The following is a 26,945-nucleotide window of genomic DNA, read 5'->3' as shown; positions in this document are numbered from 1 at the left end:
ACGCAGTCCTCTGTGGGACGCTGACAGGCAGTGTATATACACATCTGCCTGTTGTTTCTTGGTGGCTGTTGGGAAAGTCATAGTGCTTCTATTTCCTTTCTGTAAGATTTAATGATGCTGACTCCTCTGTAAGGTGCTTTGGGACTGTGGGATGAAGTTGTTTATTATATTGGAAAGAAACTAAAATTGTAATGATTGTAGTAAGGAATCTTTAGAAGAACTATTAGCCTTTTGAAAGAAAGATTAAATACAGAAATATGCTGGATACAATGGTTTGAGGCTCTTAACACTCTAAATGCTCAATTTTTCAGATAAAACTGTTAAGCCCAATTTGATGAGCTTTTGTTTTGGCATGTGAAAAACCAAACAGCAGCACCCCTCCTTCCTTAATTCCCCAATAGAAAATATTGTACTATCTTGGGCACTGCCTTATGGCGTCCCTGACATAGATGTGAGGTTTCTGGAGCCTCCTCTGCCCATCCCAGTGGTGTGTTGCCTCCTTATGGATAACTAAGGGTACGGTGTACCTTGCAGCCCCCCAGGAATGGTGTAGCATTTCCTCTCAGGTGTCTGTCACTCATTTTAAGATAGCAGATGGGTACAGAGGTGTCCCCTTGGCTGTCACTGCTGACATACAGCATCTTGTATTGCTTGAGGTCAAGCACTGCTAGCTGCAGAAGCAAGAAATGGTGCATACAAATGACTGAGGCTCCCAATTCCAACATGTGCCAGAAGAGAGACTGAGTAGCTCTAGGCTCTGTCTACCTTCAGAGCATTGTCCCATCCAGACAGCAGCCCTGAGGGCATGCACAAATCCCTTTGCGTCACTACGAATTAGCGGTGGAGGGAGTCATAATCTTATTGAGGAACTGCTTTGTCTGTGGATGGAAAGCAGTCAGAGCAGTGTGGAGTGGCAGAGCCTGGAGCCCTGTGTTGGGGAGCTCAGCCCCAGCCCTCCACTGGGCACACGGATCCAAGTTTTGGGTTTGTCTCAGTGCCTTTCCTGTTAGAAAGACACAGTGGTCTGTCTGTCCTTCAGAGCTCACCTGCTGGTTGTGCTGCAAAAAGAGCATCATCTGCAGCTGCAGGAAGAGGCATCTCCTTTAGGAGGTGATTGGTCATGGACGCAATGTTTTGCTGGGAAATTTTCCGTGCTCCAAATATGTGCTTCCACCTTATCTTACTTCAAGAACACCCAACCTGAAGCTGTTCTCTGCTGGGTTTCTTGACTTGTTGTTGAAGACGTTCAGCATCATCCAGTGACTCAGCAGGTAGTTTTCCACTTCTTTGCAGCATGGTGTACACCAGCACGGAAGGTCAGGGGCACGGTCTGTCTGCCTCAGCTCTGTTGCCTGTTTAATGTGTGTGGTAATTTCAATTTCTCAAGGCAGTGCTCTTGCTCAGTGTAGTACTTGCTCAGTGCTCTGTCTGAGAGTGGCTGATAAAATGAGAAGCCTCTCACTGTTGGCTGCCAAAGAATACTCAGTGAAGGTTTGATATGAAAAAACTCTCAGACTGGTTCTATTAGCCTACCAGGAAGGGGTTAAAGGCTCAACTCATCCACCTTCCCAAAATAAAGACTGGAAATAAAAATACTTGTGGCAAATTTAAGGAGAAAGAGGGTTTAACACGAACTCAGTGAACCGAACAGTGAATGACTAAGTGTATATCCTATGTCTATGAATGTCTTTCAGTTTGAAACTGGTTCCTTCCACCGTGGTGCTGCGGCCATTGCTTTCAGCCTGCTGCCCTCCATGCAGCTTTGAAGGAAAAGCACTCTGGACTTGGCTGTTTGTAGCACCCGGGGAATGCTCCCCTTTATCTCTGGTGCTGCAAAACCATTAATAGTGGAATGCAATATGTTGGCATCCCGACCACATGCAATCATAGAATCGCAGAATGGCTTGTGTTGGAAGGGACCTCAACGATCATTTAGTTCCAACCCCATGCTGTGGGCAGGGTTGCTGCCCACTAGGTCTGTCCCTGGAGGTGTTCAAGGCCAGATTGGATGGGGCCCTGGGCAGCCTGGTCTGGTATTAAATGGGGAGGTTGGTAGCCCTGCATGTGGCAGGGAGGTTGGAGATTCATGATCCTTGAGGTCCCTTCCAACCCTGGCCATTCTGTGATAGGTAAGACACTAGATCAGTTTGCCTTGATATTAGCATGGAGTAGTAAAAATGGATGGAAATACTTATCTGACTCTGAGAAAATCACACATAAAAAAAAACCAGGCAGTTGGGGATGAGCACAGGAGAGGGCCACGCAGTGCTGCTCGCTGCCCTGTGTTGGGTCTCCAGGGGTGGGGGTTTTTTGCTGCAGGAGCTGTGGTGAGTGAGAAAAGGCTGATTGCTGTCTGCCTGAAGGATCCTGCTGGAAAGACCCAGGGACGGCAGCGGGCTGGGAGATGGCTGATGTCAGCGCGATGGCCCCGTATCTGTGGCAACCAGAATAAATAAAAAAAAAAAAAAAAAAAGCGTGTGCCGGAGCAGGAGACGTGCAAGCTGCCGCTCGCAAGCGCAGCTCTGCCGAATATCTCTTAAGCCGCTTAGCACCGCCGCTCCAGTCCGTTACCTGAGGCTCTCCTGCCTGCAGGCGGCCGAGAGCATCGTGCGATCCCGGGGTCCGTCCCCGGGAGCTCCCCGTCCCTACCTGCGTCCCTCCTCTGCGCGGCAGTGGTTTGCTCCGTGCACGCACAACTCAACGCGAAGCAGGCGCTGAATTTTGGCCCCACTGCGCAAGGCCGGCGGCACCCGGCCTGCCTCCCGGCCAGCAGCGCGGAGCCCTGCCTGGTGCCCGCGGGAGGCCGGGGATGCTGGGCGTGCCGTAGCGAGCCGGAGATGGATGGAGTCGGCAGCAACAGGACCATGTCTTACAGCAGGTGGAGTTACAACAGGTACCGTCTATCCCGATTTTTGTTGTTGTTTGGGTACTGCTTTGGCCCTACCGGGGTTATCTCCAGCTCAGTGTGCTCATAGGGATGAACGGAGCGATGCTCAGACTTGCAGAGAGGCGACCTCCGGTAGCTACGGCTCAGAGCTGGCACCTGGGTGCTTGCTGTGAATCCAAACTCTTGTTTGGGAAAGGATTGTGGCTGCACAGTGGCAGTGCCAAGCAGAGCTGCTGGGAAGGCTGCGTGTGGTCTGTGCACACAGAGCTGGGCCAGGTGTAGCGCTGAGGCAGGTGGCACATCCGTGCTGTGTTGTGTAGCCAGATGTTCCTCCTCTCCTGGGGAACGATCCTTGCACCATCAGGTTTGATTCTACGTGATTCACGGTGGTGACTGACAGTTCCTCTGAGCTGGGTGAAAGGGAGCAAACTTGGTACTCTTTTTGTGTGTCTGTGTGTTACACCTGAAATGGAGTCAGATGCATTGTTACCATCTGACTGAATCACTCCTGCAAGCCACCAAAATATTCTGAAGAAATGACCTTTGGAAGTGTTTTCTGGGCTTAAACCTGTATTCAGTACCGCCCACACTCCCTGGTGTGGGGGTTTATGGCTCATGCATCCATCCAGAGAGTTGCACTTGTTTTCTGTGCATTGCCTCAGCAGAAATACATACGGATTTCAGCCTCCAGCATGGTTTATTAGCAGGTAATTTCCAGTTTATGAAAACGTTCACAATAAATCCAAGCCCCGCAAACCGATGGCTGTATAATACATATTGTTTTCAGTTGCCTATGTTGGGAGGCTGAGGAATGAATTGTTGCTTTTTCTGACAGCCTTCCCTTGCTGAAAAAATGCTGCAAAGTTGTTCTCGCACATTGACACTGTCCTCCCACACCCCGCTCATGCCCAGGTCCATGACAGGAGGAGGCAGTAACCCTTTTTTATCTGAACCCTGACTGCTGCTGCTTGTGATCAGAGCTCCATCACTGCCCCTTCCTTGGCCTCACTGAACAGGGACAGAGTGGGGGGGATCCTTCTGTTGGCAGAAACACACTTCGGTAATGATGAGCATTGGTTGTGATTGAATGACATCTGGAAACTCTCCTTTCTTAGACTTGTTTCTGTTTTTCTTGATGTTACAACACATTGGTCTCAGGTTAGGAGGATGAGAAGCAGATTCTCCCTGTAGACCCCCATGGCACCGAAAAGGGGACTGCTACAATGGCAGTGCTGTCAACAGAAGCCACAATATGTCACATCTGTTCCTGGAGCAGATGGTTTGTGGCAGAGCATTTCAAGATTCTCCAACAATGACTGGGCCCAAAGCTGAGGCAATTGGCAACAGTGCTTTGCTGATGTGTAAGAGGTGGGCCCCTGTAAGCACAACACACAGTTGTGGGGTTGGTACAGCCAGTCCTCCTGGTGTCCTGGTTAGGCAATCTGAGCAATGACCTCTTAGTGCTGAGAACTGCAGTTACAGTTATAATCATTAAGTTGAAAAAGATCCCAAAGACCATCTAGTTCCAGCCGTCCACCTACCATCAAACTGCCCACTAAAATGTGTCCCTAAGTACTACATCTCCACAGTTCTTGAACCCATCCAGGGATGGTGACTCTGGTGACTCAACTGCCTCCTTGAGCAGTCCATTCCAATGCCTGGCCACTCTTTCAGAGAAGAAATTCTTGTAGTTAATTTTATCGGGTGAAAGAGATATACACAAACAATTAGGAGAGACCAGATAAAAAATTTCACCTCAAGTGCTCTTTTCAGTATAGGAAAGTTGTTGGATATTTTTGCTTTTTACTTACTATTATTCCAATCCCCAAAGCTGTATTAGTGTGAATGTGCAAGAGAAACGGGTACAGCACAAAAATGCTCCTAATCAGTGAGTATGGCATCCCCACATCTCACTGTTATCTTTCTGAAGGCCAACCCTATGTTAGGCATAACATAAGGTCTGTGCGTTCCTCCCATCTCTGTGCTGTGATGATTTTCTCATCACTCTGAACCCGAACGGCCAAAAGCAGGGACCAGGCAGCAATTTGGACAAAAGCTGTTGATGTTTCAAAGTGTTGGAAGCGCTCGGGACTCCTGGTGGCAGCCCACAAATTCCTGGTGTGAAATAATGCTGTTCCTATACCTCTGCTCTCAGTGAGATAATATTTCCTGGACAGTTGCTACTCATTTCTATTCAGTATACGTTTCTCCTGAGTGAAAGCTCAGTAGGATGACATGGGCCAACCATTCAGCATAGGTTCTATGTATGGAATCTTTTCTGTATAAACTAATGTCTGTTTACAGCATTGTGCTAATACCCTTAGTTACCTTACAGTTGGTGCCTTCTGGTGCCTACATTTGTTGCAAGAGGAACTTTTACACAAAGGTTTTAATAATAAAAAAAATGCAGCTCCTATTCCCCAGTGCAAATAAACTATGACCCCAAATGCCAGGTGAGACGGCCTGTCTTCACAGTGCCAGAGTCTGTGTCTGAAACAACGCCTGTGGTTTACCTTAACTGAGAATTGATCTGCCTTTGTTTAATGTGCAGACCGCCCAGAGCATTTGGTTCTGAAGGAGCCTATGGTCTCCCCCACTTTTTTTCCCTTCTTTCTTTCTTTTTTTATTTTGTAATTTCTGTAGCAACAGAGAAAGCCAAAGAAGAGCGATGTCTGTGGCCAAAGCAAAGCGTCAAATGAAATATCGCCCTTCCCAGGCACTGACATGGGAATACGAAACGCCATTTCATGAATGTAGGGCCTGGTGGTCTCTGTGTCTTGGCTGAAAGGAGGTAGGAGATTGAAAGAGCTGCATAAAGCCTTACATCAAGGGCACTTCCTTTCCACCTGTCCTCTTTTTATGTCTTGGTTTGAGCTGCAGTTTCTTCCCTTCTTGCTTATGTTTCTTCCCAAGATCAACATGTTCATAGCCTTTCTCCTTTATCCATTTTGTTTCATTTCCATACTCACTTTCTGTTTTATTCCTGCATCCATAGTAGATTAACAAATCATCTCATTGTGATTAATGGAGGTTTTCTCCACCAGCAATTGGAAGTACCTTTTAGTAAGCAGACTCCTGGGATGTTTCAACTCCCGAAGGCAGCTGAAGACTTTCTTCCATTGATCTCTCTTTGCTCTATCCTAGATATGAGCATTGCTCATAGTTCCCTTTTGAAGCTGCTATTTCTGTTCTGCCTTTTTTTACCTCGTGTTGAAAAGCTGTTACTGTGTGTTTAGGTCGTGATGTTGAAGGGTTTCAATCTTAGATCTAATTTTTCAGGGCTTTCAACTCCTCTACCTTGATCTTTTCTGGGATACGCTGTCCTCAAGGAGTAAATAGGAGATGTCCTATAAACTTCCATTCAAAAAGGCTTTCTTAAGGAAAGTGTAATTCTTCTTTGAAGTATCATCTCTGAAATCATGAAGCAGGTATGCCTCTTACCTCCCTGGGCTTGCTGTAGTGAGCTTAATTTGACTTTATGGAAGAGCTGAGCAGCTCCTTACTCTATTTGCAGCAGAGCCAGCTCAAGCCTCATCCACTGACCTGTTCCCAGAATCTGGAGCCATACAATGCCCTGAACTGCTCTTGATAGCACTTTCTCTGGTCTTAGGAGAAGGTAACACATTTCTTAGAAGTTAGATAATATCTCTTTCTGTACAGTTTCCAGTATTGCTGCTCCTACATCAAAGCCTGACTGTAGCTCCATTTCCAGCCCCCCTGACTCTTCAGGTCTTCTCAGGACCTAAATTCAGTAAGAATTTGTGTGCTCAGGGAGGAAGCTCAGTCCTTCCCCACAAATGAAGCAGGACTTGACAGCCAGTGGGTGAATGCTTGATGATTCCTTGTCTTGAACACCACCATCCTTTTCTCCTCTGCCATCTTGTGTCCGTAAAGGTTTTTGTCTTGGACAAAGGTACCTTAATGGGTGCAGCCATTGGTCAAAGCACCTGACAGGACAAGAAGTGAACTTCTACAGAATGAAAGAAGGGAGGAAATCCAGTAAGTCCCAAAATGAAACCAGAATAAAATGTCCACATAGCTGATTAACTTACATTTATCAACCAATGTTGTACATTTAGTTTGCTGGAAATCTGGGGCATTTTTAGTTGGCTTTTTTTTTTTTTTCCACAATACTGTGTCATAATATCAGTTACAGAGGAGAAATTGGGAAATTTATTTTCATCCACAAGTCAAAACACTATGAAGGATCTGCAGCTGCGTTCACACACATCCTTCTTGGGTTGGATACTAGGAAAAATTTATTCTCAGAAAGCGTAGTAATGCACTGGAATGGGCTGCCCAGGGAGGTGGTGGAGTCATCATTCCTGGAGGTGCTTAAGAACCATGCAGATGTGGCACTGAGGGATATGGGTTAGTGGACATGGTGGGGGAGGTTGGCAAAGCGGATGCAGGAGCCTGCAACCTGATGGAGAACAGGCACAGGTTGTGGGTGGCATGGAGGAGTATACAGATGGCTTCTATTTGCAGAGAAGAAGCTGGAGTTTTTCCTCCTGAACTTTGGCCTGAAAGATGTAATTAATAACCATTTCAACCAATTGTAAGGACAATCTGATTAGAGGATGTTTGCTCAGGTACGCACTACAACTGTTTTGCTAAGTAAGGAGAAATGAAAAGGAAATGAGTAGCACTGGTGAGGGTGGAGGAAACAGGAGGTTATCTTTAACAGAGAAGGCTAAGTATGTTAGAGGGGGAAACTAGCAGACACTAAAGAAAAGGAGGACTTCTAAGCTTTTTTCAAGACAAATAAATGGCTGAAGAAAAAAACATTATCCAAACGTTTCATGCAAGAGAAATATACGCACCATCTGGGGAAAGTGGAAAATGCTGAAGGCACGGGGAATAAATGTGTAGTATGTAAAGGATTAGGAATTGGGATTTCCAATTGAAAGAGCAGAGTGTTGAACTGGAGCCTTGAGTGGCTGTGTGCCAAAGCCAGTGATTAATAGAACAGATCGGTGGGAGAATTTTAAGGATGGAGAGTAAAAACTCTAAGAGCTGATGGAAATTGATAGATGTTGAGGGGGGGAAACATTCCATTTTATAGTTGGTAACATTAAGTTGGTAACTTTAAAGAGGAAAAATGTGATGGTCGTGTATAAAATTGTTTTTGTTTTTTTTTTTTTCTGAAACTTTTAGTTCTCTAAAGCCTTCAAAATATCCTTATGCTACATGATGAAACATACAGATAAGTGCATAATATACCTATACAATGAAGAAGTGTGTGAACTTTCAGATATCCCTATGTATTTAGCTGTAATACTAGTATCAAGACAGAAATGTATTTTGGTCCCTCTGTTTTGGCAGCCTTGCAGGAACTTTCAAGTTGAAACTATTTTTAAAAAGGAATGCTATGAAAATGAATGTTTTACTTTCTTTGTGAAGTCATGGGGTAAGCGGTATGGTCTCCAAATGTGAAGAGTAAAGGGTAATGCAGCAAACTGCTTCAGCTTCAGGCTGGCAGCCTGTTTCCTTCCTGTTTGGAGAGTTCATTAGCAAGCTCTCATTAACAAATTCAATGATGATTTCTAGCAGAAGATGAAGAGAAAAAATAGAAATAAAATGTACATATATTTTTACAACATGTTTGTAGGTCTCTATAAAACCTCTAATGTTTCCTTCAATTATATACTTAAAGCCTGCATTCATGATTTTTCTTGAGCCATAAAGATGACTGCAGCATTTCCTCAGGGTAATAAGGGCAATAGGTAATCATAAATGAAGTGTGAATGCTATGTGAAATGCCATAAGAAACACCGTTCTGGTATCATTTGGTAGGTTTTATTACTTCTCCTTCACTCTTTTTTGTATGTTCTTTTTTGTACTTCTTTTTGTTGTTTTTGTATGCTCTTGTATGTGCTTTTTGTTACCACAATTAAAATATAAGGCAAGGAAAAAAACCAGACAGAAATCATTATAACCTTTGTTAGCAGAAATTGTTATAACCTTTGCTAAGAAGTGGAAAATGTGGCTGGGAAAGGGAAAAGCTGTGATATGTGCTGTGTAAGGAGTTACACTGATGGTAGCTCAATAATATGGGTTTTTGAACATTCAAGGAGAGGGGAAATAAATAGGTCCGTACAGGACTTGGTGAATGTGTTACAGGGTCAATGAGGCATAGGGCCAATGAGCATCTTCACACAGCTTTGTCTGATGCACTAAAGATGAGGAAAGAATTCTGCAGTCTAAATTAGAAGGAGAGGAACAAGATATAGACCATGCCTTAGTCTCAGAAAGTGAACTGGGATTTTTGAGTCTGGCTAAATCAGTTCATAAACAGAGGCTGGGCTTGGAACCCCTGCACCTGAAAGAAGAGATAGAAATGAGTCAGGAGATATTTTATCCCAAGAACAAGAAAACAGTGCTGAAGCCACTGATTAAAACAGAGACCACTGACAAGATGGAGAGGTCCCACAGGTGGTTACCAAACGGTGCCGTATGCAGCAGCCAGGATGGCAGACATCCAGGAGCAGTATGGCAGGTTAGCTTGAGGAACAGTGACATCTGTTTTCCTCCAGTTAGTCCATTGGTGCTCTTACGTTTTGGTCATGTTACTCTGACCAGCTGCCACAATAGTCAAACACCCAATTATTTGCTATCAGTTCCAATTCCTGCACCAGTTATGGGATCCTAGAGAGACAGTGTGCAGCAAGAGTCTTTCAGTCATACTTAGATATGGTTAGTCCAGAGAAAGTGCTCTTCTGATTTGGAAGTCTGGTTCATTTTGAAATCTGGTGGTTTCGTGTACCAACAGCAGCATCCTCCCCCATTCTTTGCGTTCTGCTGTCTCTGAATGCAAACAGCTGTGTTTTGCAGGATAGAGAAGTTCCTGGTAGCCCTTTGGGGAACTTATAGCACTGATATTAATGTTTAACTATTGATAGAACCTTTGTTAGTTTTGCATGCCTACTTAGACCCACTCTGTCTTCACAGAGTTTACAGACAATCCTTCAAAACATATTTATTGAAGTTAAATTTTGTCCATATGAAAATTCTGTCCAAAAATCCTATAAAACATTTCCTGTGGAGACTCCTGCTGTACTTCATGTGGCTTTTTATGTACGATCATGCAAGTTTTGGTAGAGCTGTCACCTAGAATTCCACCAGATGATAGGGAACTTGCATGGCCACTGTTGGTCCTCTGTGGCAGGGATGGAAGTCAAGGTGCTTCTTGGATAGCTGGGGCTGCTCTGCTTCTCTGAGAGTCTGCACAGGGAAGCTCCAGTTCTTAATAGTAAAGCTCTGTTTCTACTTTATTCCTCTCTTGATTTTTAAGTAATTTTTTTTTTTTTTCCCCCATGTGAGGTATAATTGAAGAACAGCTGTATGGGCCTTCCCAAGTTAAATTTGCTGCTCTAAGATAACTTAATGAAACTTGGATTTCATAAGGGGATCAAACAGTTTTGATCTGATTTTCAGCATTTAGTTATCTGTATCATGAAACAGTGCATTCAGACCTGAACTAACTTTTTGGAAGGCACAGATAAATTTAAAGGAGGAAATAAAGAGAATGACCAGTATGCAAATCAGTAGCTATTGATTATTAAGCAGCTGCTCGGTCTCACTACAGAGCAGGTGAGTTGGTTTTTATGCATGTGCAAAGTACTGTTAGCTACCAAGAATGACATGTGTGGTCAGTGGATCTAGATGGTTTTAATTAGCTCTAAATGAACCTCAAAAGAGCAAATAGCTTGCTCAATGCAGATTTCTAAAGATGAAGTCTTCTAAATAATACAGAGTTTATAGTCTTGTCTTGCTAGAGATGAGTGAGTAATAGGTAAATACTGAGATGGAGCTGAGCAGCAGTGGGACTGGATCTGGACCCCGACATATGCTGTGAAAAAAGGCTTGTAAGGTACTCAGGCTGACTGCTTGCATGGCACACCATGCTTGAAACAGCTCTGGATTTTAATCCAAGCTACAGCAGATGTTTGTACCGAAAGGTTCAATTTTGCTCTGGTCTTGGAAGAAGGCTGTAGTTTGCTTCCTAGTTGTGTTCTTTGGTGGACATAAACACACTATCACCTTTTTCCAGTAATCACATATCTGCCCTCTCGACCCTGAAGTTTCACTCCTTTCATCTTGAATGCACACCACATAAGCTACATTTTCTCTCTTGCATGTCTTATTTTAATTCTCTTCTACCTAGCAACCCCTTAAATGTATTAATTAATGGGGATTTTGAAATTCAATTTGGGCCACTGACGTGGGAAGCACAGGAGCTGGTCTGGGCTATGAACCCCAGTTGAGGCCAAAGCCTGTTTAAGTCCCTCCTTGCAACCCTTCTGTTCTGCTGCTAATCACTATAAGAGGATTACCTTGAAGCAAGGGATATTGGATACTACAGTCAAAGATGTTCATGTCAGTTGCTGAGCTATTTTCATTCATTCATTTGCAAACATAAAATGATAACATAAACAAAACAATGATAAATAAACAAAACAAAAACCAAACAACAGGAGAGCTGAGTCAAGTCAGTGTAGTCTTGCTTAGCATATATCTACCAAGAAAAGGAACTGTGGACCAAAAAACAAGAACTAGCCTTAAATTGGAGCCAAGTTGATGTTCCAGAGTTGCTATAAGCCAGAACTTTTGCTCCCATTGTCTTGTGTTTGGAAGAGTATTTTATTATACAGACGTTGTTTGTTTCCTCATATGAAAAATAAGCAACCATAGTATTATACTGCTATATTTGTTGCTGTCTAAATTGCACTGTCTGTGAAGATGCATTGCTTCCACAGTCTCCTGGTGCAAGCAACACCAACATATTTCTTTCTGTTCATGATTTCTGGAGCTCCTAGAGCAGATCTTCAGCCTGATGACAGGGATTATTAAATAAATCATCTTAAATATGGTATCATTAAATGCAAATACTCTGCCTCTTGCTTGAGAAGCAAGGTGGGAAGGCAGAGACATTCTCCCAGTATGTATCATCTCCCTGGGCATTAGCTATGGGCTCCCTGTAAGGCAAAGTGAAACACCAGCAGTGCTGTGCTGCAGTGGAAATTGGTCTAGCAAGCATCTTTCTAGGCAGACTGGGGCTCAGAGTGTCCAGACTGAACATGATTGTGCCACTGCATACAATTGAAACTTAGATATGGTGACGAAACCCTGTTTTGTTCAGTATAGCATCCTTACCAATGTGTCATCTGTACATTGCATTCGTTCACTGAAAAGTTTATATGGACTAATTGTTTTTTTAAAAATGCAGTTAAATTAAAATGTCTGCAAAACCATAAGCATTTGTTCTTCTTATCGACTGCAGCGATGCTTTTTTGTTGTGCTGATTGTGCTGTAGTTTTGCTAACACAATGCCAATAAGATGCTGAATTAAAAGCCAAATGTAAGAATGGTGTATGTTGGGACATTAGAGGAAGCCATGCATTTATCTTTGACTCAGCCTGAGTTTCCTGTGTTGACAACTGCCTTTCTAGTAAAAATGCCTCTTTCAGTTAGCTCACAGCCCATTACCCTGTGGGATTGTCTGTGTGATTGGAAATATGAGCCTGAGTCCCTCTTCTGTGAATTTTATGCATCTTGCCAAGAACAATATTGCAGATTAGTTTGTGTCTTACCAATTACCTTCTTAGATGGTTGTTTTGTCCAGACTTTGTCCCAAAGAACAGCTGCTACTGTTTTTGTGCTTTTATTATTTCTATGTGTTGAACAGCATTAAAGTTCCTCCAGTAGTGATATGATGTTGCAGCAGAGCCATTTGCAGGTCTCTGACTTCCTTACCAGGTGACTGTGTGGCTCTGGGCAGCCTGATCTGGTGGTTGGCAACCGTGCATATGGCAGGGGGGTTGAAACTAGATGATCATTGCAGTCCTTTTCAACCCAGCCCATTCCATGATTCTATGATTCCATGATTGCTCATTTTCTACACCTACTCCTTCTGAATTTACCTTTTTTGCTGTTATCTTGGTCATGATGCAGCCAAATAACAAATTCTGAATTCTGTGTACAGTAAATGAAATAATGTATATCAGAGTTGAAAATAAACAATTTTTTGCTTACTAAGCTTTTCTTTTCCATTCTTGTGTAGGTAGTTGGAAAGGAAGGGTAGGTGACTTAGATAAGAATAGGCAAAGAGGGAGGCGGTGATACAACTCATTACGTAGCAGAGAACATTATAGGAGCCCTTTTATAAACCCTTTCTGAAGCACCCAAGATTCAGGCTTTTAATGTTGCGTAGATATCATGTGAAAAATATTCTAATATTACCTGGCTTCTGTCCATGCGTACCATCAGCATCTTCCTGCAGAAGATAGATGCAGGTCTGTAAGTTATTTGATTTTATTAAGTTCGAGATAATTGAAAAATCCATCCCTGTACAATGAAATATTCAAGTAAGTACTAAAATTCCACTGACTGTGACAGTGAGGCTGTTCTTAAATGCTTGTTCAGCTCAGTTAAGATTCACCTTTGCTTGAACTTTGTGCAAAACTTTGTGCTTTGCCACTCAGCTCTGCTGGAAAAGGTGAGAGAAGAGCAAAGGTGCCAGGGGGACATCTCACCACAGCTTTTCTGATTCATTTAAATTCAGGCTGACATTTAACTGCAGCTTTATGCTTCCCACCTTGGCCCCAGATGTGCTTATGAGCACTGGAGGCTCCAATTCATGGAAACTTCCAAATTGTATTTGTAATATTTTTCACGAATTAAAGAATGATGACGAGCTTTAAGCTTTTCTGCCTTACTGAAAAGGAGACAGAAATATGAACAAAAAAAGGAGAGTACTAAAAACACATATGAATATAAATGAATATTATGACTATACAATTGAATAGCTTTCTATTTGGCTTTCCTCAAATGTAAATCAGATTATATCACATCTAATAGGTTTCCACAACGTGATTTGGAATTGTCAAAAGCCACAGTTGTGGTTGGTTTCATATACAGTACATTTGTTAGCTCCCCTACCTGTGGGACTCGCATGGTAGAGCATTACCATTCTGGGGAAGATGGTAAGGAACAGAAGTAGTGATTGAACTGCAGTGACCAATTCCTGTTATCTAGTCACTCTTTGAGCTGCTATGTCCTGGATTCACACTCCAACCCACAGATTTAAAAAGAAAAATACTCTCATCATATAAAACAGAACATTGCTGAAGAGACGAGAAGCATTACTCTATTTTAGGGACTTATGTTGCTGATGTTGCTCTCCATCTTGATCTAGCAGTACAGACTGAAGAGCCTGTGATGTGCTGCTGAGAGGCCTTGGGCTCTGGTCACACCCTCTGCTAAGTTTATATATGTTTGCATGTTTATTTGGAGGGGTATTTTAACCACTGTTGACTGTAGGGATTAAGTTTTACGCATTTTCTCTTCACTGCAGCTATGCTCTCAGCACAATTCAAACTGTGGGTGCAGGTACCTGTGTGGGGAACTTGTCCCTCCTGAGCACTCAATGCAGTTCCTCATCCTCCAGTCAGCTGGATGGGAGCTGAGAGCAAGCTGAACTCCTTTGAGGTGAGGGAGATGCCTGCTGGTGGTCATGCGTGTGCAGCCTGCATCTTGCCCTCTTTGCCCAACCTCTTCCTTTGGAGAAATACAAGGATGTGTCAAAGAAGCAGCAGGGAAATGATGGCTGTATTGCCTGAAGGTGATTCAGTAAGAGTTTGGTTTCCAGTTGACCGATGTTTTGCATCAGAAGTGGTGTCAGCTGCCAAAAAAAATCCACTTACAGCTCTGTAGCTTTTTGCTACAAAGAAGGCAGAAGGGATGCTATGGCGAACACAGCAAATAAGTAAAGCCTGGGAGATGCTTATCCCAGGAGAGGATTTGTCAGCATGTACGAGAGTAAATAAAAACAGGAGAGCCTCTATAAGCTGAAATCAAGCCAGTCTACAGACCATTAATGGTGTTTGCTGCTAATTGCACTTGGGAGCATGCCTGTTCAGGAAATCCTCATGTGCTGCCAGCAGAGAGGCACTGGGGGAGGCTGTGGTGCCTAAAGGGAGAGCAGCAGAGCTCTGTGTAGAAGTAATTGGCCTTGTGCAGGGCTGGGGAGAAACAGTGGCAGTGATGGCTAAGCAGGCAGTGGAGCCTTGCTGCTTCACTGACTTCTTGAAATGCTGTTGAGAGGAGGGAGCTTGGATTCTCTCTTCTGGTTCTGAGAGCAGGGGCTTGAGTGAAGATGTGGACATCTCACTTGCCCAGGCATGGAAAGAATATTTCTTATCAGACATCAGAAGAAGTCTCTAGAATTGGATGTTTCCAAAGAAGTTCCCTCTGTGACGCTCCCTGTGAGCTGTCAGCGTTCTCTGTGCTATCTCCACCATCCTGCATGTCCTGTAGCTGTGAAGGACACACCTCTGATGAGATTCTTCTGATGTCCTCTGGGTATCCTAGAAAGCTTTCAGGGCCACTGGATGAATATTTTTGTCCAAAATCATATTCTCATCCTTCAGTCTAAAAAGGTTTTGGTGCAGGAACTGCAATTAAGAAATACATGAAGATTAGGAAGATGCTTTGTCTTCTTCTAACTACTTAATCCTTTGTATTCCTCTTCTGTACTACTTCATTGTCTTGCTTTTTCTTACTGGTTTTTACTGTTGTTTCATTTTTGGCAATGGACAGTCAGGAAAAACAGGCATTGTTTTTGTCTCAGCAGTGGACAAGGCTGGGGACAGAGAAGGTAGACATCCACAGCTGTGTGCTTGGTTTAGCTGAGCTGTCATGTGGAGTTGTCATTTGCCTTCTGAATCAAATCTGTGCTGTCTCACTAGTGTATTAGCTGACAGTTGGCCAGAGCAATATGAGCTGTTTTGTTGAGGTATTAATCATATTTTGAAGCAGCATTTCCTTGTGGAGTGAGCACAGCTTGGCAGTGCTGAACGCTTTGCTTGTGCAACAATGGAGTTGCAGCCAGGCAGCACCATACTTGGAAATATTTCCATTGTAATGGGTGCAAGAGTGTGGTTGTCTGTGTTGATAGGGTTCAAAAAAGCCTGTTTGCGTTTGCTGTCACTGGGGTATGCAGGGGCTGAGGGGAGTCAATTGTCCAGGCATACCTCATTTTTTAAGTTTAAACTGAAATACTAAGACTTTTTAGTGGCAACTAACCGACAGCGTGATGCTGGTGGTATGTGCCATAGGTTGCACAAGCTCTCCAAGCAAGGCAGCCTTTGGTGGAAGGAAACATCTCTTAGCTCTTGGGATTGTGTTGATCACAGTGTTTGCTCCCTTCTTATGCTGTATATGCTGTTAGACATGGGAAACTTGTTTTCAGGTGCCCTCTTTTGCAGAAAATGGTGAACTATGCATAGCAGGGCTCTTTCTTTGTAAATACTAGTCTTTGGATAGTTTTTCTGCTCCAAGGGTATGTGGTCTCTGTCAGTACAGAAGGCCTTACTCTCAATATGAGGAAGTATCAGCTGGAAGGTCTGCGGAAGATGAGCTGCTGTCTTTTAACTCATGTTTTCCCTTCCAAAGCAGAGCACGAGCAAGATAAGGCATTGGCAATAGGCTGCCATGCAAAGCAAGCAGTGGTGTAGATGCCATTCATACCATTCGTACTCATCCTGAAAACATTTGTCATCACAGGGGAGTGGGAATAGGGGCTCTCATCCCAAACGGGCTACTAGTGCATTTGGCTTAGGTAGCTCCCCTGCATCAAACTCCACAGGTTCTCTTCTCCTCTACTTGCCATTATGTATCATGTTCAGCTGCCTTGATGGGTATTACGAGGCATCATTCCCTCATTCTTTTGATGACAACAATTTTAAAGCTCTATTTAGTTGAATAACTGTACCTTATTTGTACTTGCTGACTGAAGACAGTCATCGCAAAACATTGCATTCGTCTGGAAATTGGATCTTGTCTCCTGGAGCCTGCACTGTGAGAAATGCAGTCTGTGTCTTTGGCAACTTGCTGGGCTAGAAGAGCCAGCCCAACCCTCAGTGTGTGTCACAGCTGTCACTGACACCACTCAGCACTTCCCTGTTAGCAAACAAGACAGTAGAAACTGGACAATCCTTTCACTCCCCAGTGATCACAAAGCTTTGGTGAAGCCAATCCTGGGCAGCTTTCCTATATGTTCCTCTTTTTGGGGCTATTCATTGTGGAAGCCCCAAAGCTGCTGTCACTGGCAGGACTAAGTGTTACTCCAAAGTGCTAAGTCATACAGCACCGAGTGCTTGTGGCAAAAAATAGCTTTATGCAGATTGCTGTTACTGAAGGGAAGCTGAATTCCCTGAGGCTCTTGTAGGAGGGGGAATAAAAAGTCTTTTTGTCCAACTATGTCACATTTATGCAGTCATGCCAAACCGTGATGGTATGCTGATTCTGCTTTTTGGAGGACTGGATTAATTGCTGTTCTTTTGAGGACAAGATATGTGAAAGACACAGCGATTGATGACATAGCAAGCCTTCCCCTCCACCCTGGAGGCCGAGCCTTCATGAGCAAAAATGAGAAGGCTGCTAGCATGGTGGTGAGGTTTCTTTCTAAGACCTGCTATATCAAGAAACATTCTGCTCTGCACAAAAAGAAGCATGATGGAAAAAATACTGAACAGAGAGCAAATTCTTCATGAAGAAGAGTGAGCTTCTTCCCATGTTGCATCAGTGATGTCTCCCAAAAAGCAGTCATGGTGCAAGCAAAGGATAATGCGTACGAACCATTGAAGGGTCTCTACCTGGCCATGTTACGTGAATGCATATTATACTGAGATACAATTTCTTTCCTGGCCAAACATTTCAAAATATTTTTCTTTCATTATGTGGAATAGCGATACTCCTTTCATCTGGGATGGACAAAGGTAAACTATCTGTCTTTGGCTTAGCAAACAGATCTTCCAGCAGAAGATTTTACCTTTTAACTTGCAGTTTTGGGGGGCAGCTCTCCATGCCTGGCAGCTGTTCTGCTCCACAGCGTTGCTGTTCAGGCTTGGCCAGAGGCGGTTGCCCTGACAATTCACTGCTGATGAATCAGAGTTGTTGCCTAGGCAACTGCCTTCAGCTCTAACTGGAAAATGATGAGTTAAGGCCATGTCTTAAAACTCCAAGGCCTCCAAGGGTGCTCTCATCACACTGAAGGCTCTACTAAGCCTTAATCTTTACAGGCATGTGCTGGAAAGATGCAGGCTGGGGACAGGATGGGAAAATGCAGTGTAGCTGGGAAACAACAGGTGATGCAGCACGGCAAACTCTAAAGTGAAAAATTCTGTGCTGGACAGAGCAACCTATTATAAGTTCAGGCAGTACTTGGTTACTTGATGGAGAGGAGAAATGCTGAGGAACAGCCAGGCCTGACTGATGGCTGCCTGCTACTCTAATGGTCTGTCACCATGTTTCTCAGTATGAAACTTCCCGTGTTACAGTTTGTGCCCGTTGCCCTTTATAGTGCTGTACATCTCCAAAAAGAGTCCATCCCAATGGCTTGGCTTCTGCCCTTTAGTTATAAACAGTGATGAGATCCCCTCTGAGCCTTCTCCTCTCCAAATGAAAGAGTTCCAGATGCATCTCTTGAACTTATGGCTATGGTAATGTAGCAGTGGGGACTACTGCAGTCTCTACTGGGGAAGCTAGGGATAATGGTGTAAAATGGAGGTGCTAGGGCAGAGAAGCTGGTTGAAGCCAGAGCAGGAGGGACTCCAAGTCTTAACTTTTAGAAGGAATTCCTATCTGTCAGCGAGGGATCTCCTGGGCCAAAAAAATAGATGTGTAATGAGGGGTATTACACAAAGCAAACATTGTGTGATGAATTCAACAGAAAATGTTTTGTGTGTCGGAAAGAACGATTTGATGCACAGGGCTGCAAAGAAAGGAACTGTTACTTTTTAAGAAGCTGAGCTGGCTACTGAGTGGAAATCATAAGCCTTCACCATGATCTGTCTCAATAAGCACAAAGTATCTGTCTGCATCTATGTCTGTCCTCAACATTTGTGTTGAAAATCTGGGTGGCAGACAGATGCTGTATAGTGTAAGCCTGAAAAGAGAGTCATAACAATTTAGAAATGGCCAGTCTTTGGGAATTTAAGATAATTAGAAGGTTTTGGGGTTTGTTTTCCAATAGAGCTGAGACTGTTGCTTCTGTCTAGCTTTCCTTGGAAGTCTGGGTTCTGAACGTATGAGTGCTGCAGATATTAACATAACTCCAAGATGAATTTACGTTTCTTCTCTACAATGCTGACTTTTACAAATTGGTGTATATAATACAAAATCCATCCACTGCTAACCACAGCAGTAAATTGCATGCTACAGTGCAGACAGATGAAATACTTTTTTAATAAACATACAGAAATGGTCACACGAGGCCTCTGAGGGAGGAGAGCTTTTCCTTGCAGTGCTTCTGCTAGAGCCATCAACAACCTTGACAGGTCTCATTTCCTGCTGAAATTGAAATGTTTCCTGGGAATAGATTAATTACTGCTAATAGTCTTGACAGAACACTGTCAAAATGACTTGTTTTGATTTATATGGAGTTCAGAATGCAAGTCAAAATGACTTGTTGGTACTTGAAATAAGATTCTTTGGAGTCCTAAGTTTAGTGCTTCCAATTCTTCTTTAAAATGAGTTCCTAGATGAACTGGAATTTCTGACATGAAAATTGTTCCCAATCAGTTTCAGCTCATAGTTTTCTTTCCTCTTCACATTATATGTCAACTGTATTTATCCAAGTGACATATAAAAGAAAAATTTTATTCTTAACATGATGATTGTTAATATTTATCCTTACGCTTTTATAAAATATCTGTATGAATTTACTGCTGGCCATATAGCTCTGGATTTCAAGACTTACATATGCTGGATATTTGAATTAGTGTTGAGGATTGATATTATTTTTTTATCACATATTGGGGACAAAAAGTATCACCCTTTTCTTGATCACATCTACTGAAACTCTTTGAGGCCCCTCTTATGAATATGTTATGCATGAGATGCTGAGGAAGGCTTTCATTCCGCTTACCAGATCCATGAAATCATAACCCCATTATTTTTCTTTAGGAAAAATATGTGATGACAGTCCTTCTAAAATGCACTGTTGACTATTTCATTAGGAAAACGCAGCCAGCTGTGGCACAAATCCCAGCATGGCTGTAGCTCCATGTTGTATTGTAAGAGGGCTGTGGGATATGAAAGCAAAATAAATGAGGGCTCCTTTCTTGCACACCATTATGGTTTCTTCCTATCCTGGAAATGTAACATGGAGGTGTGTTCACACCTCAGTGATCTGTGAGCTCGGATCACCTCGTGTGAAACAAAGATCAATTTAGAGGAAGGCTGTGAGGTGCCTGCATATCAGAATCTCTTATGTTTAAAATTTAGAGTTATTTGACATTTTGCAATAGTGTGTGTGTGCGCTCTGCAGACATGGACAAATATCAGATTTTTAAAAAGGCAAAGTGGAAAAGCAAATGCTTGGTCTCCTTGAATTGAGCCAAAGGAAGAGCATTGTTTGCTCCCCTGGGGCATTTTATGATGATTTGCCTTAGGCTTCCCAGCAAAAACTACAGAAGCACCTGGCTGTTGTTTATTTTTCCTGTAAATCTCCATGAGAAATAAGAATTATTTATGTCAACATTTCAGTTTAACTGCAAACAAGATTTATTCAGCAGCTTACCAACACTTGCCTTTTTAGGCTTGCCATATGTGGGATCTTTGCATCTGTCTAAATATCCCATTTTGTCTGTGGTCTGACTGTGAAGCTCACACAGTGTGTGCAGACTTCTTGTAAGGGCAGCTGAAGAAGTCAAGCTCCTGTCTCTACAGATACATTTTAAAATATCAGTGTGGCTCACAGTTGAGAAGTGGGAGCACAACAGAGCAGGTATTTTACCAACATTTTGCCTGATATTTAGCATGTGGGAGAATGTGTCCAAACTTGCTTTCCTGCTGGCATGGAATGCACGAGGGAGCTGTTTTGGACCACCTTTACAAATATCCTGAAACCACATTCTGTGCTGAGAATTGCTAATGCTGGAGAAGAAAATGTGGTGCCAATTGTCTGTTGGAAGTCTTGAGATGCCATATTGAAATACTGTGCTGAAATATCCGTGTTTTAAAACTCTATGTCTTCAAGTCCTCCCATAATGCTCTAGATTAAAGTAGAAAAAGTCATTTATTCTTGTAGTTGAAATAAACAGCATTTATCCGGACAGACAGAATGCACTGCCAGAAAGTTTTTAGCTGGAGCATTTGCCACTCTTTCCAGCAGATTTTGGTTTCATGATGCAGTCACGAGGCAGCTGAAGGAGCCAGTTAGAAAACAACCATGCAGCTCAGTGCATGTACGTGTTTACGGCATTCCCATCTGTAAAGCCCATTGAACTTCTGGTAAGGGAAAAGAAGGAAGAACTTCTTTGGGGCCAAGAAATGTCACTCTTCTTGTTGGTACTGAACCCATACCCTGGCACTTGGAAAGGTTGTAATGTTACATTTGTTTTATTTGGTACTCCTGCTAAAACAACTTACTGTCCAGTCATCAGCTTGAGAAAGTGGAGGGAGATTTCACTTCTAATTTGTTTCCGTAGGTGGCTTAAGACATTAATATTTGTATATAGGTACTTGTTTTCAAATAATTGAAAACAAATGATTAACTGATTTCATCTCTTTCTGTTAAAAAATAAAACCCCAGGGATGAGTAGCTTTTCTGTTTCCTCCCATTTTTAGTGTCTTCTTAAGTCTCAAATTCATTTCTGGTGCAAGAAATGGGAGGCATCAAGTGAAGCTGGTGTGACAACATGGTCAAAAATAAGCAGAAGGAAGTAGGTTTTTGCACAGCAGGCAACAGATGTGTAGCTCCTTGTCATGGAAAGCTGTGGATAACAGAGGTTTTATACAGGTACAGGGGGTTGTTTGGCTCAGGGAATGCCCTGAACTGAGGATCCTTGAAGACTGGAAGAAGTAGGATACTTTTTTTTAAGGATTATGATGTTTTTCTCCAAGTGCCAGCACACGGATTCTGAAGCACACAGGATACTGAGCCAAGTGGGCCCTTGGTCTGGGGCTGCACAACTGTTGTGCTGTTCTCACTGTATTTCACACTTTACACTGTTCATGTTTCCATGGCTTTTGTGGAAACAGAGAAACACCCCAGAGAACGGTGCTTCTAGCATTTGCTGATGTAATCCCTTTGAGATGAAAAGAGCTGTATGAGTAAACATAAAGTCATGTTCTAACCAAGTACACGAGGCAGTGAAGTGGCTTAGAGCCCAATAAATGTGAATGGTATTCACACAGCAGTTTTCTTGCAGCAATCCAGACTTCAAGAAAAGAAATGCCGTTGTGCCACTGAAAGCCACTGAAAATTATCATTGAAACTGTTGAGAATCCTACCTGGGAATATGCATATAAAGAATAATACATAAATAAGTCAATTCTTCGGACATAAAAAGCCAGTAAATGTGTTGGAGAAGAAACATGAAAGCTACAGACAGCGAAAGATTATGCAGTGCCAGGTAAAGCATCTCTGTTCTGGTTCCTTGTTTTTCGCAGTTGTTTGTATTTTGAAATCCTTCCATGTGTTCTACTCTCAGTGTCAGCCTTGAGCTCTTGCTGGTATCTAATCATGAAGTGTGTTTGCTTACCAGAGGAGGTTGTGGTGTCTCCTTCCTTGAAGATCTTCAAAAGCTGTCTGGATGTGGTCCTGAGCAACCTGCTCTGGGTCTCCCTGCTTGAGCAAAAGGTTGGACCAGATGGCTTCTGGAGAGGTCCTTTCCAACCTTGACAATTCTGTGATTCTGTGAACTAGCAAACTTTCTGCAGAAGCTGCTTTTCCACTGAGAAGTATATGGGCTATGTTGTCCCTAACAGTGGAAGTCACATTGAATATAACAGAAAAAAGAGGGGAATGCATCATAGTGTGGGTAATTTTGCTGAGGGGAAAGACGTTTGCTTTTTCAGATTGATCTCTTTAAGTACCACTCTTAGAGGAGGATCAAATCCTGCTCTCTTCAAAGGAACAGGCATGATTTGTGGCCTGCAATGGTGGAAAGTACTTTGAGAAGGATCTCCAGTGTTGAACACTAGCTAAAAGACTGAATACTGTACATCAGAATAGAAAGCAGGATTGTGATGTGTTGAAAGCAGTGGACAGAAAGAGAAACACTGCTGGATGAAAGAAGCTGGAAAAAGAAATATCACTTGACATTTCTTCTGGAAGTTGGTATGTGAGGATCTCAATCATCTCAATCCATCATCAGAGAACTCTTACAGGGGATGGGTGGGGAAGGGGTTGGGGTGGAAACAAGCCCCAAAACAGCAAAAACATGGATTGTCTTGCTTTATGTTTAAAAGCCAGGAGAAAATAGTGTAATGTTTTCCTATTCAGAGTTCTAAAACACAGTGAGAAGTCATCCTGAGCCTCAGCTGCTCCTGTTTGGCACAGTGAGCTTTGCAGGGGTTGCCACAGCTAATACTGCATGGATTGTATGCTGGCTGAAATTTATTTATTTTTAATCTGAAGGCAGCCTGACAGTGTTCCTGGTTGTCCAGAGAGGTTGTGGAGTCTCTATCTTTGAAAATACTCAAAACTCAGCAGAACATGGCCTTGGATGACTTGCTGCAACAGCCTCTGCTGGGCAGAGGGAGTTGGACTAGGCGATCTCCAGGGGTTCTACACACTTGGGGATCCAAGCTCAGTAACAAGCTATATGAGTGGTAATTTTTAGTATGGTATTATCCTTCAGCACATCTCAGTGTTGTAAAGTAAAATTATTTTGTACCTGTGTGTCAACGGTTTACGGGCTGGTTCGGCCCGGTTCCGTGACTAGAAGGGCGGAGGGATCCGCGGATCCGCGCCCCCGGGAAAAAAAAGAAAATAAGGGACCCCGAAATAATTGAAAACAGTGGCAACAATCTGAGGTAAAACAAAGTAATTTACTAAATATGGTATCAACAGAATTTTATAAGGAGAGAGAATGTGAAATTGATAGTGGATCGGCCTTACCACAACGCTGAGATGAGAAGCGCAGGCAGAGAAGCGCAGGCGAGAAGCGCAGGCAGAGAAGCGCAAGCGAAGCAGCGCAGGCAGAGAAGCGCAAGCGAAGCAGCGCAGGCAAAGAAGAAGAGCATCAGGTGACCTTGCCGGGAGTTATATCTCCTCGCTGACCGCAAAGCCCCCTGGGGAAACGTAGCTGCTCTTCTCCGCTGGACAGGCACCCGGAACTTGAGCATCAGCAGTCAAACCCCCAGTACATTGCATGATGTTATGATGTGGAATACCGATAATGAAAAATCATGAAACCATGACATTCCACCCCTTATTCCACATCACTACATCATGCTTAATATAGACAAACAAAATATAAACACACGCACTAGGAATTACTGACTGCACTCCCTCAACATCAAGTTCCCTTGCGGTACACATTGAACATCCCCGTTTTCCTGCATCACCCACCAAGTGGACCCAGGTCCCTGGGCAAAAACAGTTCCACGAAGAGGTTTGTCCTTCTCAGAGGCTGGAATAACCCAAACTGCCTTTCCCAACATATTCTTTACATGTACAACAGGGACTTTATCTCCCTCTACGGTATGTAGGGAGCTGGACTGGGTTGGACCACCACGATTGATAGATCCTCTGGTATTGACTAACCAGGTGGCTTCTGCCAAATGCTTCTCCCAGTGCTTAAATGTACCGCCTCCCATTGCTTTCAGCATAGTTTTTAACAACCCATTGTATCGTTCAATCTTACCTGAGGCCGGTGCATGGTAGGGAATATGGTAAATCCACTGAATACCATGACCTTTAGCCCAGGTACCTACAAGAGAATTTTTAAAATGAGTCCCATTATCTGACTCAATTCTTTCTGGGGTACCATGTCGCCACAGGACTTGTGTCTCAAGACCTAGTATGGTATTTCGGGCGGTAGCGTGGGGTACTGCATAGGTTTCAAGCCACCCAGTTGTTGCCTCCACCATGGTGAGCACATAACGCTTACCATTACGAGATCGTGGCAAGGTGATATAATCAACCTGCCATGCCTCCCCATATTTGTACTTTTGCCATCGCCCTTCCTCCCAGAGAGGTTTCATTCTCTTGGCTTGTTTAATTGTGGCACACGTGTCACAGTCGTGAATGATTTGCGCAATAGCATCCATAGTTAAATCCACCCCTCGGTCTCTAGCCCACTTATATGTCGCATCTCTCCCTTGATGGCCTGAGGTCTCATGGGCCCATCGGGCTAGAAATAATTCACCCTTGTTCTGCCAGTCCAGATCTATTTGGGCCACCTCAATTCTGGCAGCTCTGTCTACCTGATGGTTATTTTGCTGCTCTTCAGTAGCCCTATTCTTGGGCACATGGGCATCTACGTGACGCACCTTTATAACCATATTCTTTATTCGGGCAGCAATATCTTTCCACAGGTCAGCAGCCCAAATAGGTTTACCCTTTCTTTGCCAGTTGTTTTGCTCCCACTGCTGTAACCACCCCCATAGAGCATTTGCCACCATCCACGAGTCAGTGTAAACATAAAGCATTGGCCACCTCTCCCGTTCAGCAACATCCAAGGCCAGTTGGACAGCCTTTACCTCTGCAAATTGGCTCGATTCTCCTTTTCCTTCAGTGGCCTCTGCAACTTGTCGTGTGGGGCTCCACACAGCGGCTTTCCATCTACGGTGTTTCCCCACAATACAACACGATCCATCTGTGAATAGGGCATATGTCTTCTCATTTTCGGGTAGTTCATTATATGGTGGGGCCTCTTTAGCACGTGATATCTCTTCTGCTGGTGGTGTTCCAAACTTTTTGCCTTCAGGCCAGTCCATGATCACCTCTAGGATTCCTGGACGGTTGAGATTCCCCATCCGCGCTCGCTGCGTAATCAGCGCAATCCACTTACTCCAAGTGGCATCAGTAGCATGATGGGTGGAGGGACCCTTTCCCTTGAACATCCAGTTCAGCACTGGCAGTCGAGGTGCCAGAAGGAGCTGTGTTTCTGTACCGATTACTTCGGAAGCAGCCCGAACCCCCTCATACGCGGCTAAGATCTCCTTCTCAGTTGGAGTGTAGCACTCTTCAGACCCTCTGTACGCCCGACTCCAGAATCCCAGGGGTCGGCCTCGGGTCTCTCCTGAGGCTCTTTGCCACAAACTCCAAGTGGGACCTTTCTCTCCAGCAGCAGTGTAGAGGATGTTCTTCGCATCCTGTTCCATCCGTACTGGCCCCAGGGCCACGGCACGGGCTATCTCTTGTTTAATCTGCTCAAAAGCCTGCTGCTGCTCAGGACCCCACATAAAATCATTCTTCTTCCGTGTCACCTGATAAAGGGGGCTTACAATGAGGCTGTAGTTTGGAACATGCATTCTCCAAAAACCCACTACACCCAGGAACGATTGTGTCTCTTTCTTATTAGTGGGTGGAGACATGGCACTGATTTTGTTGATCACATCTGTTGGGATGTGACGACGGCCATCTTGCCACTTTATACCTAGGAACTGAATTTCCTGGGCAGGCCCTTTCACTTTGCTTCGCTTAATAGCGAAACCAGCACGCAGAAGGATCTGGATTATTTGCTCTCCTTTTCTTTCTTCTCTTCTAACTGAGTCGAGATTCGTTTCATTTTCCGTCCTCTTACAGGGGCAAGTGACATCAATTGTGGTGCTTCCTGTAGTTGATCAGGTTGGTCAGTTCCAATGCTCTCATCCTCCAGTTCAGCTCGGAGCCTGTCTCGTTCGATTATGAGAGTATCTAGCTCAGATTGGAGGGTGTCTTGTTGAGATTGAAGACTGTTGAGTTTGGATTGCAGGGAGTCTCTCTCAATTCGGAGGGCATCTCTCTCATATTGGAGGCTGTTTCTCTCGACCAGGAGACTCTCTCGCTCATTTTGCACTGTTTCCCTGAGACTCTCCTTTTCAATTTCACAAACTCTCTCCCTCTCCAGGATAGTATTGAATAAGGCCCGGTAAGCATTAGCCAGGCCCCAAACAATTTGGGCCTCCTCAGATCTTCCTGAGCCACGACATTCCTGTCTCAAATATCTGTTTAAATTTTCAGGGTCTTTCAGGTGTTCTGGAGTAAAGTTCCATGACACCGAAGATTTCCATCTCTCTAAAGTCTCACCCAGGCCTCTCCACATTCCCTGCCACTCAG

General features: G+C 43.8%; 1 protein-coding gene across 4 annotated transcripts in view; it reads left to right on the top strand.

The window, feature by feature from the left end:
• Nucleotides 1–2,485: 2,485 nt before the first annotated feature.
• TUB (TUB bipartite transcription factor) overlaps nt 2,486–26,945 on the top strand; it is a 136,442-nt gene continuing 111,982 nt past the window's right edge. The window contains exon 1 of one of the 4 annotated variants that reach the window (XM_085224189.1): nt 2,486–2,893. In XM_085224189.1, the coding sequence (XP_085080315.1) occupies nt 2,838–2,893 (56 nt within the window). In that variant the 5' untranslated portion in view covers nt 2,486–2,837. The remainder of the gene's footprint in view (nt 2,894–26,945) is intronic. The other 3 variants (XM_085224186.1, XM_019615328.3, XM_085224188.1) reach the window with 3 other exon arrangements.

The sequence above is a fragment of the Meleagris gallopavo genome, chromosome 5 (assembly GCF_905368555.1).
Source record: "Meleagris gallopavo chromosome 5, MGAL_WU_HG_1.1, whole genome shotgun sequence".
In the NCBI taxonomy this organism is placed as follows: Eukaryota; Metazoa; Chordata; class Aves; order Galliformes; family Phasianidae; genus Meleagris; species Meleagris gallopavo.
This window is presented reverse-complemented; position numbering and strand designations above follow the sequence as displayed.